General features: G+C 37.5%; 1 protein-coding gene across 4 annotated transcripts in view; it reads right to left on the reverse strand.

Moving 5' to 3' along the window:
- Positions 1–16,985, reverse strand: part of USP6NL (USP6 N-terminal like) — a 111,656-nt gene that overhangs the window by 79,269 nt on the left and 15,402 nt on the right. The window contains exon 1 of one of the 4 annotated variants that reach the window (XM_062580661.1): positions 11,345–11,436. The exons of 2 other annotated variants lie outside the window; for them this stretch is intronic. In XM_062580661.1, the coding sequence (XP_062436645.1) occupies positions 11,345–11,372 (28 nt within the window). In that variant the 5' untranslated portion in view covers positions 11,373–11,436. Of the gene's footprint in view, positions 1–10,668; positions 10,742–11,344; positions 11,437–16,985 lie in introns of those variants that run through there. One more of the 4 variants, XM_062580648.1, reaches the window with a different exon arrangement.

Consider the following 16,985-nt stretch of genomic DNA (forward strand, 5'->3'; position numbering starts at 1 on the left):
GAAATTCAGTCCAAATTAACATTTTTACGGACAGTTTAATACTAACACTGACTGGTAAACAGTCAGAAGAAGCTGCCTGGACTTGCAATGAGAGGGACAAACGGGGGGATCCTATTCCACTAAAAAAGCTGTGTTTTTATTTACCGTTAACATACTGATTTTTTCAGTAAGTTAGGGCCATTTCATTTGAGAAGTCTGGATAATTTGCTTATGAGCTATACTAAAAAATATAGAAGAGAACATATAAAATACTTTGGAGAAACTAGATAAGATGTCCAGGAAAGCTCTGAATTGTGGTTATACAATAAAACATTATCTAAGCCATCAAACTGCTACAATTACCTGTTGCAGAAAGTGTCCAGCTGAGACCTTGTCACTTTGAAATATTCACCACATCTTAAGTTATTAAAAAACAACCAGGTAATCTTATTAGCATTTATTTCGGCACTATTATTTATTCCAGCCCACTGCAATTTAACAAATAAAACTGTCACCTTCTTCAGCTAAATTGATAAAATAAATTCTGTATGAATTTCACTATTAATAAACGTGGAAGCTAGTATCAGATTCCAAATTTCATAAGCACAATTCTAAAATACTGGAAACTGAACAATTAAGACCAAAAAAAAAAAAGGTCATCTCCAGCTGCTTTAAGTGTACACATCTTAACAGTTCAAGATTTCCTTTAAGAAAATATTACATGCTTTAGAGGGTCAAATAAAAAGGAAAATGCTTATTATATCATTATATTTTGAGGGTCCACAAGAAAAACTGTGCATATGTTAAAATAACACATACACAATAGCCTTGTTTTAGGAAAGATATGTTCATTTGAAATATAAAAATATAAGCAAAATAAAGTTTGTTTCTCCTAGATTCTTCAGGCAGAGGGAGTACTGGACACAGATTTTACAGCCTTTTCAATATAAAACATACATACTTGGTTGTAAAATTTATCTGAAACAAAGATATAAGAGCAGATGATACGATAGAAGACTGAAAGCTACAGGACACAAATTAGCCTTCCCCTCACGCTCAGATCTCAGCTCAAGGTCCTTTCTCTGCTCCAAACAAACTGAACAAACAGGCGAAACGGAGCTCCGGGCTCAGCCACAGTATCTCTGAAACCAGGAATCCAAACACATCCGTCCTACCAGCTCTAGCTCAGAACTATGCAACCCATTAACCTTCCAAAATGTTAAGCAAATACTTGAATAAATCACTAACTCCCCATATGCAGCCGCCCTCTTCTTGCAGGAAGCCGAATAAAGCCACCTTGTTTTCAGCTGGTCCTTGCACCCGGCTGCCGGGTTCCCTCCGCTGTGCCAAAATCACGAAGGAGAGTTTGGGCAAGTGCTGCTGCCATGGGTCACCAGCAGTCCCATGCTTCACACAGACAAAAAAAACTAGTCGGACAGATTTAACCACACTGCATTCATATTTCATCAGGTAAAGAATAAATTGATTCTCAATACTAGAAAATTTAAAAGGGTTTTTTTTCTCTTTTTCAACTTAGCAGCTAGAACCAAAGCAACGAGTTTGAACTGTAAAAAGCTCTGAAGGACACAGACAGGCATCCCACGGCCACATCACTTCAAACCACAAGATAGCCTGTTATCAGAAGAGGATAAATAGCAATTTACAATAATATATAATCATGCATTCTTCATAGCTTGAATGTTGCTTGCTTTTTTTTCCCCCTTCCCTCTAGTTTTATACCCCTACAGTTTTTAACCAAAGCTACATTTACATTTAAGAATTTTGACATTAGCTGAAGTGGTTTATTTGGACTCTTGCTACTTAAACGAAACCAGTTCAAGGTTTGTAGCTCACTATTACTTTACATCTGATTGTCTTGGATATATTACAGAACAACAAATTGGAAAAATCAGAGCAGTCAGCAATAACAGCAAATGAACGAAGATCAAAACTTTGAACGTAGTTTATCTGATTGTCACGCTAGCCAGTTTTAATCACTGTCGAAACTTGTTCCAAAACCGAGAGCGGTCAGCGCAACCACAGAAGTCAGCTTCCTGCAGTTCCCTCAAAAAAAAAAAAAAAAAAAAAAAAGACCAGAATTAAACTGATGAAAGATTGTAATATTGCTTGTCAGCGAAATAATGAAGGTTAGGGTTTCTTCCTCCCATCTTGCCGCTTTATAGCTACAGAAAAATTGTATTTCTTCATGTGCATTAAAAACTGTGGAACTTAACCCTCAAGCAGCCTTCATGAGTCTTCGAGGGAACACAGAAAGAAAAGGGAGCACAAACACGCAGCCTGCACAGACACTAGCTTTTGCTGGTGTCTCAGACAAAAAAAAAATGTGTATATATATATATATATATATATATATATATATATATATGCATATATGTATATATATATGTAGTATACATTGTTCTAGCAGCGGGGTCAAACAGCTTGTCATAAGCACTAAACTAAAAAGTGTAACAAGTGATGATCCATCTACAGGACAAGAAATACAAACTCTGCAGCTACATATATACATATAAACTCGCTCTAAAAAAACAATACTTTTTTTCTTGCTTTTTTTAAGCACAGCAACTCAGAATAGCTTCATTGAAACCAACACAGTTGTGCTGATTTATACCAAACTGAGTTTCTGTCCCATCTAGCACAATCACCATCGTAAATCTGCTCTGTTTTTCCCACTATATCGCTGCACTATTCCTTACTCTTCACTGTTTTCCAAACCTACTTTTTTATAGCACAACGGCAATATTTTATGTTAAGCTGTCATGTTTCCCATGCGATAAGAAGAAACCTTCAGTGGTATTTCTGGATTACTAAGAATATTACAGTTATTCTTACTGCAGTACTGACTAAATTCCCTTCCTCATTCAGATTGTCTACTGGGAAATAAAAAGTACAAAATACCTCTTTGAAAGAAGTTAGACAAGAGGTGAAAAAAAGGATAGAAAAACGATAACGAATAAAACGCATTTACAGTCACAACTATTCTGCAGCTTTCAAGTCCCCACTCTATTTACTTATACTTGGTAATATTGACCATATCAGAGGATCTGTGCAAAAGCAAGGAGAAGTAAACTATTTTTCAAATCAAGAATCTACTAAAAAAGCACAAGGGGTATTATCAATTGAATTTATATTTATTTTCCTGCTTTGCCTAAGGTAAGTAAGACTGACATGAAAACATAGTTTGCACATTGCCTGCAGAGATTTAAATTAAATAATCAATTTACTGTACTTAGCCATTCATGTGTTTGGAGTTTCCCTGCCAAAAAGCAACACTGGAATAACAGATCACGGTACGAAGCTGAAGAGAAAGTTTTCTTTATCGTGATTTTCTTCCTGTAAATTAGCTCATTTCAGTTGACTAACGTTGTTGCATAAATAAAGAACACAAAAAAGCACCTCACTTTTCTGCAGTTCCTTTATAGCTAAAATCAAACTCAAGCTCCCTGAATTAACATTAAGCCATAGATCAATTCCCAAGACACCACATCTAAGCACTTTGTTAAATGATGATACATACCTGATAATCAAACACCAAACACACAACCCACTGAAGCCGGTCATCAACAGCCACATGCAGCCAAGCAGCATTATGACCTTTCCTAAATCACTGTACCTGGCACTACATAAGTGAGAAAAATGAAGTATTTTAAGCAACTTTTTTAAAATAAAATGAAAGGGAAATAAATTGGAAGGACAGCAATGCCATTGCAAAGCGGTAATGCATGCGTATCTCTTAAGAGTTAGCACTATTTAAAGAGTGTGACTGCCAGCAGCATAAAAATAAAACATTTTTGTTAAAAGTACTATTGAGGAGTCTCTCACAGTGTGGCCAGTTGTTCAATGATCTACTCTTACTAACAACTGCTTGCTTGTGCGTGTATCATTCTGTGGTGAAATCCCTCATTCTCTTGCACGCGCACGTTAAATTTCAGGAGCTCTTTAACCGAGTACAAGCCAGCACTTTTGCTGGAAGAAGCCATCTCCTCCGTCGAGCTGGCACACACTCTTTGAAGCATCACTGGAAACCAGATTGTGAAAGCTGATCAAGATTAAAACCAACTCAGCAAGTAAAAAAAAAAAAAAATTAACTTGGATGAGTTTCCCAATTCATATCACTGCGCCTACAAAAATGCTGGTGAAGCACAGGGGAGGAAGGGATGAGGGGACTGAAGGAGGAGCCATTTATGCAGCATTAATTACCTGTGAAGACACAGCCTAAAGGCTTATTTTCAGTATAAATTCAGAAATGTCAGCAAGCTTGCTGGAATTAAATTTTGCCATATTGGCAGAACTTTAGCTATGAGCTATGACAAACAAAGTTGCATATGTGTATTGGTGAGCTGCAGGGAAAAAAAAAAAAAAAAAGCAGCTACCTTACTGCTTTAGGCAGATTTCATAGCTAACAACAAAAACAAACCAAAAATGGTTATCTGGTCATTAAACAGATTGCTACATTCTTTTTTATTAAAAAAATCAAAATAAAATTTACTATTAGGCTACCTTCTGGCTTTACAGTTCTCTTGTACAGATTATAGAGATTCTCTTCCTTCTCATCCATGCTACCTCTAAAAACCATAATAATTAGAAAATAAGTGTAGATGATCTCTAGTTCTATCCGGCATTACTCAATTAGATTCATCCTGAATTACAACATTTTCTCAACAATATGAGGCCTGTGACTACTCAATTTCCATCTATACTCACATCAGCTGGGTTACCACTGGATGTAAGGTCAACTACAGGTTAGAAGTTTGATGGAAGAACTGCTATTCCCAAAAGTTTCTCTCAAGGGAAGGCGCCATACTATGTTATTGTAGTCTCTTCTATTCTTTACATATGGTCAATTTTTCACATCAGCTCTTTTAGGAGCTTAATATTACAATTAAATGAGAAGATTTATTTTATATTCCTTAGATATGGTCTGAAGCATCTCAGGTTTCTCTTAAGGTCCTTTCAGGTTTTTGTCAGTCAGAAGATACTGGAGGACATGAGAAGTGTTCATTTTTCAAACAAAAGATTGAGAAAGACTCTTTGTATAATGAAACCATAGGAACTGGAAGGATTGTTAAAGCAGATCCATGGGGAAAGAAAAATGTTTAAAAATATGCGAATTCTACCTGATGTCTTTTTTTAAAAAAAAAAGAAGAAACCATCCCCATCTACCCTTTTTATGTAGAACATTATTTGGGTTTCATTAACAAATTTAATAAGAAGTAGTCTCAAGATGTTTTCCGCAATCTTGCTGTTACTTTTGTTTTATTTATGTGTAAAAGCTTTTGTGTACTGTCAAGGGCATGAAGCCCACTGGAACATCACAGATGACAAGCCTACGAAGAAAGGTGCAAGATCAAGACTACAACAAAAAAAAAAAAGATATAAGAAGTTGGCGCTGAAGAGAAAAAGATGAAAAAACAGTATTTTTTATATTCTTGAAGAAATCTAATCTTAGAAATTATAACTGGTTCATTTAATATTTTGTTTCTGGCACAGGGGAAAGAGGTACAAGAAAGTTTTCTTCAAAAAACAGGTTGCTGCTTGTTGGTTTGTACCAGAAAGTGTGCTTTCATGATGTCATTTGTTCAATTTAATAATGTATCAGTTATCATTACAGTTATACAAGTTATTACATACAACAGTCCTTTGTGGGACCGACCCAAAGGTCATGAAAAGAAGTGATTCTCTTTTAAATTAAATGTAATTGGGTCTTTTATCTCTTGGATTTGAGGAAGAATCATAAAAGATTTACAATGGCCTACGATGTACACCAAAACATTGACCATCTGGTCAATCTTGGCACCAAACAGACGTTGGGCAATGACAGACAAGTATTTGTCCCAGAAATTTCTCAATAATTTAACCTTTAGGACACATACTGCATCGAAGCAGTACAGCTCCTGTGCACCCCTATGGAATATTACTTGAAAGCAAACTGCTCTGGTAAACAGAACGGCTCTACAAGATTCCAATGCAAAAAATCGGGATGTCCAGAGTTTGGGTTTTTTGGTTTTTAAACAGATATTTCCTATAGTGTTCATTGCAGAGTACTTAAAAGAAGGGAAATCCTAAAGCAGTGAGGCAAATTCATAAGAGAAAAATAAAAAACACACATACTATTACAACGCATTACCCCAAATACGAAATAGTCAAGTTAAGAATAAAATCCTAAATAAAAAGAAGCACTAACTAAGAAATAGAAAGGGAAGAAAAAGCATATAATGCTTTGTGAATAATAGAAGGAAGGAAAAAAGAAATCATTTAACCCCGAAGCCCAAGAAAAGAAAAAACTCTCAGTATTCTTGTGCATCAAGGATATTATGACAAACAGAAAAATACAGAAGGTTATCAAGAGAGTTTCCGCTGTTTCACTAGTTACCTTGAGGTAACATTTCATTATACTTCTCCTACACCATCACCAAAGGTTAACAAGAAAATATCATGCATACCACCTGTAGGAGCTTCCCCCTCACCCTCCCAACAAGCTATTCCATATTCTCCAAAGGAAAACGGACCAACAGAAAGACTGCAGATTTCCTGCCAAGTCTGTATATCTGCAATATAGGGTTCTACCATCATACCATCTGCAAGTGAATTCAGGCAGCAACTTCTGAAGTATGAGTTATTTATTGGCAGGTCTAAACATGATTATCTTTGTCTGGCGCAACTTTTATGCATCTTACAGGCCCACATTTCCAGAATGAAATTTCTCTCTAAAACTGAAGATATTCGTAGGTTTTGTTTGAAATATCAACAGTTGAGATACAGTAAAATGCCCAAAGAAATATAGGGGTTTCTTCAAAGTCTTTGACTTATGGCACAAACACTGCAGCAACCAAATGTAAGTTCTCTCTTGCAATCTGTAAAAAAGTCAAATAATTTTCTCTTGGGTATTAAGACATCTCTTGCACTCAAACACTGCACGACTTTGTAATTCTACGATTTTGAGTTTAGTTGTCTAGCCTTATAAGTCATAAGTATTTTGACACAACATCCTTTTCATATTCTAACATCAAAGTGATGTTGCCAATTATGCTTTGCTGTGGCTTTTTCTAAAAGGAAGGAGTGCAAAAGAGATTAGCAAGAATATTTCATTATTATTTTGACAACTCAGGTTTCAACCCAGAACTTCAGTGATGGAAAAAGGAAAATTATTAATAGAGTCATAATCTACAAGGGTTTCTCTAGGAGAAATAACATTAGAACTATTTTTAAAAAATTCAGAAACATTTCAGATCTTGTGAAAAACCTGGCCTAGAATTAGAATGTTTATGAAGAGATTTTTTTTTTATAGTGGCATAATTTAGGACTTGATCCAAAGCTAGTCTCTCACAGTTATAAATTGTTTAAGAAAGTCAAGTTTAATGAATTAATAGTGATTTTTAAGTCTTCTCGCCTTCTTCACAACTCTAGGTGTGACACTTTATACTCATTACAGAACATATAGAGGTAATTTCATCTTTAATTGACTTAACATTATATAAATGCAGTAAAGGTTTGAAACACTGCTTAAAAAACACCCACCACCACATTTCACTGAAATTGAAAGATCATGGAAGATGGTAGCAATTCTTTGTCTCTTTTCTTCTCCCTCTCCTTTTTTTTCCATCTTGGGATTCAGGTTTTAAGCAGAACACCATGGTAAAAAGTATGAAAACATTAAATTAGACATTAGAAAACTTATTTAATTCATGGCATGCATCACAAGGCAAAAAAAAAAAAAAAGAGAGAGAGAGAGAGAGAGCTATAGAAGAATTTTCTGATATCAGGCTGCTCAAAACACAACGACTGCAGACAAAACCATAACCAACAAAAGGGCAACTGGGAGACAGGACGGGCGCTTACGCTCACACCGCTTAACTAGTTGCAGGATTTATATTGTATTTGTAAATCTTTTGTTTTAGTCACGCTCTCATGATACAAAAAACAAAATCTAATGTGACTAGCAGCACGAGTCACAGCCAGAATGAAAGCTGACTGTGGCCTACGTTAACAACAAACAACTGGGCCGAGTGGCTGCGGCAAGGTGTCCGACCACCCCATCAAAACCCCCATCTCGGCTCACAAAACGTTAAGAATTGGTTCTTCTTTAAGTAACACTCTGCAAGACTTCCTTCGCAAGGATCAGATTTTCTTCTCTATTGCAGCCGTGCTTCCCCAAGGCCTTATAACAAGCTTCTGCTACCGAACCATGGATGTCAGAAACACGCGCTTGGCTAGGAACTGCATTTCTAGGCCTCGGCAAGAAAATAAGCTTTGGGGAAACTGGAGGGAGGGGGAACTCCTTCCCTCTCCCCCACCACTCCATGCAGTATTTACAAAAATTACAGCGTTGTGGCAGACGTTCATTCAGTTTTAAAGAGGAAACGTTCAAATCAGGTGCGACATGTGAAATATGCAATTAATACCGTATTTATTTTGCAACCTGTTGCTCCGAGTGCGAGTTAAGCGCCCGCTGCAGGATGCACTCTCCTCCGCTGCCCGCGTGCGGCGCTCACTTCTGGAACATCTGCTCAGACATTTCCAATTTCAGTTCCTTGAGTTCTTCATTTTCACAATAAGGGATAGAGATTTTTCACCGAGTTTTATTTGCACATGTCAAGAACAACGAACTTCAGACTCTTACCCAATAAATCACTTCTCATGATAAGCATGCTTTTTAAAGGGCAGAAGAGGATGCACCTGAAGAATGAGATTGAAAACCTTTAACATTTACCAACAATTTGAAAGCACGTTGGTAAACACTTTACATATCATCCATCACGCCTCAGTGAAATCACCCCACGCTCACACTGGGCTTCCCAGCAGCTTTCCTTTACAAATACATTTTTCCATTTACTGAAAACAAAAATGAGAATGAGTCATTTCTGTAGAATACAGTCCTTCACACACACCAGACGCCTTGTGTTGCACGCAGCGAAATAAAACTAATGCCTACTCAGATTGCTGTATTTATCCCAGAAGTCTGTCAGCACTTTGCATCTTTCAAAAATTTCAGAACATTCTGAAGAAAACATTTACAAAATGCCAAGATTTTAACGTTGCTCATAAAAACTGTACTACCAAATTCTAAGAGAATTAACATCTAATTAGTTCCTTTAGCAGCAGCTTGAGAACATCAGCTGAACGACAACCAAGAATTAGTCTTGTAACGAGACAGAGAAACAAAACAAAACAAACAACCTCAAAGCTTCAGAGCTGAGAAAACAAGTATTTCCTTATGTTTTTCCAGCTTTCAGTTCCAATTCAGTTGAATCATTTTCAATACTAAATAGATCTTTTTATAGATTTGGGGTAGTTCTCTCTTAAAATCAGTCCTTGTACTAATTCTACAAAAGTCAAGCCTCGTTAGCTAGCCATACTCAAAACACGCAAGCAGAACTACTGCCCCTCACCTTAACTCTTCTGCGTAGTAAGCGGAGCATAAGCGCACAAATCAAAAAAGGAGAACGCACGAGAACTGAAATCAAGAAATTCACTCTGATGAAATTATGCAACAAAACTGCTGGGTGGGATGTTCGACCACATCACTACAAAAATCTAAGGAAATGATCAGGAAGCTCGGTTTGATGAAAAGCCTGCCTCTTCAAAACAGGAGGATAAAAGTGGAGCCCAATTCTACCTTCGCTCCCCTTGTTTCCACAGGGGCGTTTTGTTAATTAATTCAGCAGAATTACAGCAGCCTGGCATTATCAGATGAGCGATTGAAAATAAAGGTACCGGCCTTTTGCCGCAGCTTACACGTAAGGGGAGAACAGAACACCGACGCAGCAGCAGGCAGGCACAGATGCTATAGCTCCTAAATTATTCATGACCTATTCAATACAAAAGAAAGTGGTCGCAAGAAATGAATTCCAGTAAGAAACAAATGCAATTTTTAGAATAGCTTAATAAATTATTTTATTCCCCTACAAACTACATATTCAGCAACAGAAGATATTTAAAAGTTAAGATTAACTGGGGGGGGAAGTGTTCAATGAATTCCTAATGGGATAAGTATGCCAGATACCACAAGCGAGGGCACTACTTTAGAGAAGAAAATACAACACACATTTAACAGTCGGAAGAGAGCAAGGAAAGCATTTACCGTCAATTAATTTCAAACAATGATTGAGGATTTCAACTGTTTTGTACACATGCAAGAGCCATTTCAGATTTGGAAGTTAGTTGTAATCTAGAAATAATCTAATTGTAAAACCCAAAGAGCAGTGCAGCTGTGTATTTTCAGTCTCTCTCATTTCCATAAGTACTGAAGGAGCCTGTTTTTACTCTTACTCTCATTCAGAATACTTAAAGATTCAAAACACTATTCTGATGGGATTATACAGCATATGGATGCTACTTTCACAGTCTCAGCTACCCGGGCCAAAAAAAAACCCTTTTTAACACAGAAAAGGAAAGAAAAGATCTTTAGAATGATCGTAGCAGTTACAAATGCTGACAAACTCCACCTTCAGCATAATAAATGTCATCAGGATTCTCTTCAAGAAAGCTACAGTGGCAAAATAATAATAATTGAGCTTAATATAGCTCAAAGCCCAATTATGGTAGCTGTATGCACCACAGAACATTAAGTATCAAGTAGACATTTAACTGAGCTCTAATCAAACTGCAAAATATATCCGATTTACAGCAAATCACTGAAGACTGAATTCACCCTAGCGTTGCGCTTACCCTTCTCAGCGGCATCTGCTCTCCGTCTTGCTGGCGACACCAGATTCTTTACAATCTGCAGCACTTGAATCATTGCTCCTTAGCAAGAGCAAAGGGACCAGGCACTCCTCGCAAACACCAACAGGTTTCATCGCTGCACGTTTTTACATGGCTGCCTTCAGTACGCTCAAGCAAAACCGATGCAAGACCTACTCCTCTACCTTTCAGAGAAAGGTTTCTGCCTGGCAACTCTGCAGGCTGGAGTGAAGGATTTAAAGTGACTTCAGCACATGGAAACAAAAAAAAAAAAATGCAAGCAGTCCTAAGTGTATTTCTACAGAACCTTTTCAAATTCTTTACTGAGGAGAATGCACAGGGATTTCTCTAGGAAAAGTTTAAAGGAAACATTTGCACCACAGTGACTGAAGAAAACACCTCTTGAAGTGCAAGCTGATGGAAACAACATAATCCCCCGGGCTTAGTACGAAAGAAGCATGTCTGCACCTTATTTTAAAGCATGTATCAACGGATGAATTTTCCTGTAATGTTGTAAGAGAGCTACTGGTGCAGAGCAGAGCGACTGTCAAAGCAACTAACAGAACTCCAAATAAATCCAGCCTGCTCCACTCCATCAGGCATACGCAAGCACCTGCTAAGAAGAGGCATTCACTGCTTTTCCTCCCCCTCGAACACGCACCTCTGACACTCCTGGACGTGCCTGGCATTCTTACGCCTCGGGACGGATGCCGGAAATCCTCGGAGCATTTCAGGCGTTCTTCTCTCGCTCGCCGCCGGAGGCGCAGGGAACAGTTTCAACTCAGGTATTATCATCACCTCTGGCAGGTAATTTTCACAAATAAATTGCAGGAGGTGCCCCACATTTTTAATGCCACTTGAAGACGTACAAAGACGCTTCAGAAATGCCTTCTGTCAGGGTAGGCTATGCAGCTAACAAAAAGAAGCCATGCGAAATCGTGTTTTATACAGTTGTGTTAAATAACTGCCAGCTCCGAAGAGCTTCTGCGAATGCTTTTGAAAACCAAATTCCTACAAAGGATCGCGAGGCCTCGTCAACACAAAGAGAGCAATTTAGGAAGCCAACTACAATTTCCAGGAAAACCATAACATTAAAGCAAACCGCAGGCAGTGACCGAGGCACAGCAAGACACGCTCTCTGGCCTTCAGACCTTCTGTTCCCGTTACTTAAGTGCTAGATGGGGGGAGAGAGCTCAGCTCTTTCTGTTTCCAGCTGCACATCACAAGCATTTCGGTTTTCGATTTGCTGGCATGCTCATCCACGTGCACGTCGGTCTCTCGAAACGCGGACGGTGTGGGCACAACAAACTGCTTGATTTTACTAGTCTCCTTTCTGCTCTGCCTGTTAATCCACCTCTGCCAGAAGTAATAATATTCCAGAGTACGATTATATTTGGTTTGGCAAAACAGAGATGACTGAAATAATTACCACTGACAAGCTGTCTGATTTCTTCTCCCACCCAGCAAATATTCAAGTATCTACTCAATAGGAAGCTGAGAGATTATTACTGTGCAACTGTACTTTATCTCTTCCTGAAAAAGGCTTCCTCAAGCTGTTTGAAATTGAGCTCATAACTGTCTATATTAACAGTAATTTCCAACTCCTGTACATAATTTTAAATTCCAGGTTTCAAGCAAGTGACTTAATATTAAGAAAAAAGTTATTAAAAATGTAATATAATTTTCTGTAATCTCCCCTCCCCCCCCCCCAACTATAAACTCACAACATTTAAGATGCAGAATACGGGCTTGTCTGGTAAAGCTCTTCACTTGTTAATTATTTGGATACCCAAATTCCTGTTCTAAGAACCCTTCCACCATCACCTTTCCACAATGCATGCTTTCTTTCTTTAAGTTGGGATGTCAAACATGCTACCTTCAAGTTAAAGATACAATTCTAAGGAACATCACTATTTACAGCTTAACCGCATTGGAAGTTTACCGTAAAAGTTGACTAGGTTTATGGCTCACAGAAAAACTCTATTTTTACAGCACTATTAAACTTTTTTATCTTAACATTTTTATATAAAAGGCCATAAAAAAAACGGAAAATAGTAAGGTAGGACAAAGACTACAGTGATAACAGTAAACCTCTCTTTACCAGCAGTAAGAATATTTGAAATAGCTGAAGCCTGCTCTGAGCTCTGGAGGGAGATGCACAAAAACTTCAGAACTAGAAAGCATTTCCATTTACACCTGCCTCCCTTGGCATGCAACAACCTGCGAAGGCATAATGTAGCTTCTCCCTCTTGTTCATTAGAAAAATGCTACTCTAGGGAGAGAAGGGGAAAAAAAGGAAAAAAAAAAAAAAAAAAGCTTTAAAAGTGATCTTAGGAAACTGTCTTCACTGAACACCATTTGCAAAGAGCACATAAAGGGAGAAGAGTACAAGTCTGAAGCAGGGCCATTCTGTTCTTGATAAACAACATAAAAAAAAAATTCAGATAAATCTCTCAACTTTTGAGGAACCAAAGAGCAAGTTTCATGGCTGCTATTTCATTTTCCTCAACTCCATTCATACACCTACCAAGGCAATAACACTAAACATAACTCCTGCTTTAAAAGGGAGTTCCCTAGGTTTTATCATTTTTACTACAGGGAAAAAAAAAAGGAAAAAAAAAAAACTTCAAACAACAAAATCCAACCAACTAACCAAATCAAACATCTTCGTCTTTCATTTGAGAGTGGTAACATGGTTACAGCTTACACTTGCTCACCTTTGAATTATGAAAATAAACAGATATTTCAAGGTAACCTGTCACTACAACTGCCCACTTCCAGACCACACTCTAACAAAACACAAGCAGCGAGCGAGGATATTCACCGACCAAGAGCTCACAGCAATTTTGACACAGACGCACAAGGTACAAATTAGGAAGACACAGAGGGTATTATCTCTAGAAGTGCAACACTTTGACAGGATTCTGTTCAAGAAGTAATTCCACACGCACCACGTGAGTTTAGCTATTTACCTAAAGGATATGCACTTCGTGGTGTTGTTGCATTTTGCTTTTCTTAAATTCAAGGGTGAAGAGACCACAGAAAACACACATAGGTTATTGGCTCAATGAAACAAGTTGGTATGAGAAGGAACAGTTAACCACTGAGGGATTTTACAGATTATTCCACGTAGCTTTTGAGCTCTCCAAACCATAATAAAACAAATGACTTCTGACTAGTCAACTGTCATCACTCAAAACCAAGACTGCTTCCATTAACGTAATTACAATTAGCTAGCCTTTGAAAGCAGTTATTTTTCATAAAGTTTATTGCCAGGAGGCAATACACAGCACAAAAGACACTGCAAAACTATGGTTCAGTGGAATATTTGTCAGATACCACTTGCAAGCAAACAAGCAAAAATATCAGAATTCAAGTTTCAGAAAATCTCAGCAATATTTTCTCCCTATTCCTCTTATGATCTGAAACATTTATATATCCCATAATGTTACAAAAAGAACCCTCATTAGAGTAATCTCAGGCATCATTACAGCTACCCCAAAAAAGCACCTGCTTGTTGTGCCCTCATTTACAGAAACTAAGACATACAAGCTATTAAAAAAAATGCACAGGCTTATTGTTCACATGAATGAATGTCCTCAAGCCTTTCTAGTTATTTTTCTTTTAGATGCAAAGTTATTGTGACATTCTTCTTCCAGCTAGAATTCAGGCCACATCTGGGCTCTATTACAGTTCTGCACAAACCTTGGCTGATATAGCTTCATAATTTTACCTTACACTCCCCCAAAAAAGAGAGCAGAATTAATGTTCTTTTTCCTACCTACTACACTGCAAAAATGGTTAGGACACCAAGCTTAAGACCTGACAAACCCAGAGAAACAGAAAGCCCAGGATGCACTGGCCAAAGCGAAATTCAGGGAAAGGGACCACAGCAAGACATCAGTCACAGATCCGAGGGAATTCAAAGGGTTTCGAGGGAAGTAGGATTAAGCTGCACGTCTTGCCGTTATGATCCAGAAAGCAGGTAAGTGCAGTATCACGTATGAAAGACTCCTTGTGATATTTGTTTAGCTCTGTGAAAGCGCAGAGACGGATGCTACGAGCAGTAGAAGGGGATTTACGAGAGCAGGGTTCCACCTGCTCTTTGGCCTCTTCCTTCTACATCCATAAAATGCAGACAGACCTTAAATACGTTACAAAGTCAGTAGGACTATCCATAACAAGGGCTATAAAAAGTCAAGTACCAGCAACAGCAAAGGCAGCTGTTCTTAATGACCAATTTAAACGTTTGACTTAAAAGCTACAGTTTCAGAAACCACGCATAGCAGCACCGCTCCGGCTCCCCTCCCACCTTAGCAAAGGGGATTTTCACTCAGAAAATAAAGCAGATATTCTTACCAGGAGCATTAAGTATTTTTCAAGCAGGAAAATGTTTTCAACGTTGTATTAGATTTAAAGGATTAAGGAAACACAGGTAAGGCACGTGACTTTGGAAAAGACTCTTTAAATGTGAAATACAAGGAACAGCGTATTGTAGAAACATTTGCGTAGCAAGTTCACAATAAATACTACACCATTCCCTGCAAAAGAAAGATAAATTCAGAAACAGTGTAGCTAGCAATGAAGCCACTGGCTTATGGGGGGGGGGGGGGGGCGGGGGGAAGTATCAACAGAAACATTTTATTTTACAATAGTCCTCTCTGACTTTTGTTGTCACATTTCGTCTTCAAAGAAATACCTCAAAATAAACAGGCATTGAGCTCTGAGAGAGGCAATACATCATGATACAAACTACTACCAGAAGGAGCTGTAAAGTAGGTCATCTACCTTTTCTCTTTAATATTTTGAATTAATTTTCCAATCGGTGAAATAAAGCCTACAATTTCCTTTCATTAAATTTTAAATAATCCACTATAGCTGAAAAAGCAGAATTCTGGAGTTCCACAGCAATAACTGAAGCGCTCCATAAATCTCTCAAATTTAAATTCTGATTCTCAGTATTTTCCACAGACTATTCTTGTACAGCAATGCATTAAAAGGGATGATGACAGAGACAGAAGAAAAACTGATGTCCTCAGGAAATCACACCTGCAAATCTGGCAGCCTTTGCTGGGAAACTGTTTAACATTCAAGGTATTCATTTAAAAAAAAAAAAAAAACTGCTTTGGGGTTTGATGTTTTCCAAACTTTAAAATGGCCCCCATTAAAAAAAAAAAATCTTAAGTCTTCTAAACGATCCTACAGAGTCAGTAACTGTATAATTCAATGGGACTGGAATTCACTTAGAAAACTCTTTCGCATTTCTGGCATTTTTGACCCCACTTTCAAAGCATGAAAGAATGGCTACAGCTTTTAAATAAACAGATCTAAAAACATGACTCCCTTTTAGAAGGAATCTTACTGGGAGCAGAGGAGCAGAAAGACATTTGATCTAGAAGGCTGGAAAAGTAATAAATAATGGTAACAGGAAACTATCCAAGGGAAGTTTGATTAAAGATGATGAGAGGCATTTGTTCACTTTTTTTTTTAATGTCCCTTTTTCTTTACATTTTAAGCATATGAGAAGCTGTTTGTTCCATTCAGTCCATTCCATTACTGAAACTTCAATAAAGGGTCAATAAAATTCATTCCACATGTTCCAGGCAAAAAAAAAAAAAAAAAAAAAAAAAAAAAATCATTGGGCCAGGAAAGAAAAATAAAAAATAAATAGTAAAAGCTACGGGCAGAGGGAAAAATATATATGGAGTCGAATTAAACAGATGTGTTATTACACATTATTTGAAGTTTTAAGGAAAAAAAATACACATTGCAAAATTCACAGAGCTGCATAATACTCTTACTTTTTTCCTCTTACTCGTGCTTCCCCCTCCCTCCCTCCCCAGCTCTTGCTGCAACGCATATTCTGCATGTGGATCTAGACCACAAGATAGACATCAGCTTTCCCAAAGAACCACAAGGAAGCCAAAGAAGCCGCCTGCACGTATCACTTATCATCCTGCTGATGACACCAGATACTAATGGAGCTCTTTATCAGAGCTTTCTGTTCAAACATGTCTTGAAGCACTGCTTCAAAAATAAATAAATAAAAATAAGTAAGTATAAAACATGTCTGTCAAGATTTATCACCTCTACTAGAAAAATAAGGTCATTAGTTAGTCTTTGGTTATGTATTTACTGTGAAACTGTACCATCATATTCAAACATACAAGTGTATTTTAGTGCTTGTGTAACATCTTTACTCAACTGAACTACACTGTTTGGCAACAGTTTAAAAGACCCCAAAACTCCTGAGAGGAATATTCAACATGTAAAAATTTGTAAAAATAAAAAGAATATTTTAG

Source organism: Rhea pennata, chromosome 1 (genome assembly GCF_028389875.1).
Source record: "Rhea pennata isolate bPtePen1 chromosome 1, bPtePen1.pri, whole genome shotgun sequence".
Lineage (NCBI taxonomy): Eukaryota > Metazoa > Chordata > Aves > Rheiformes > Rheidae > Rhea > Rhea pennata.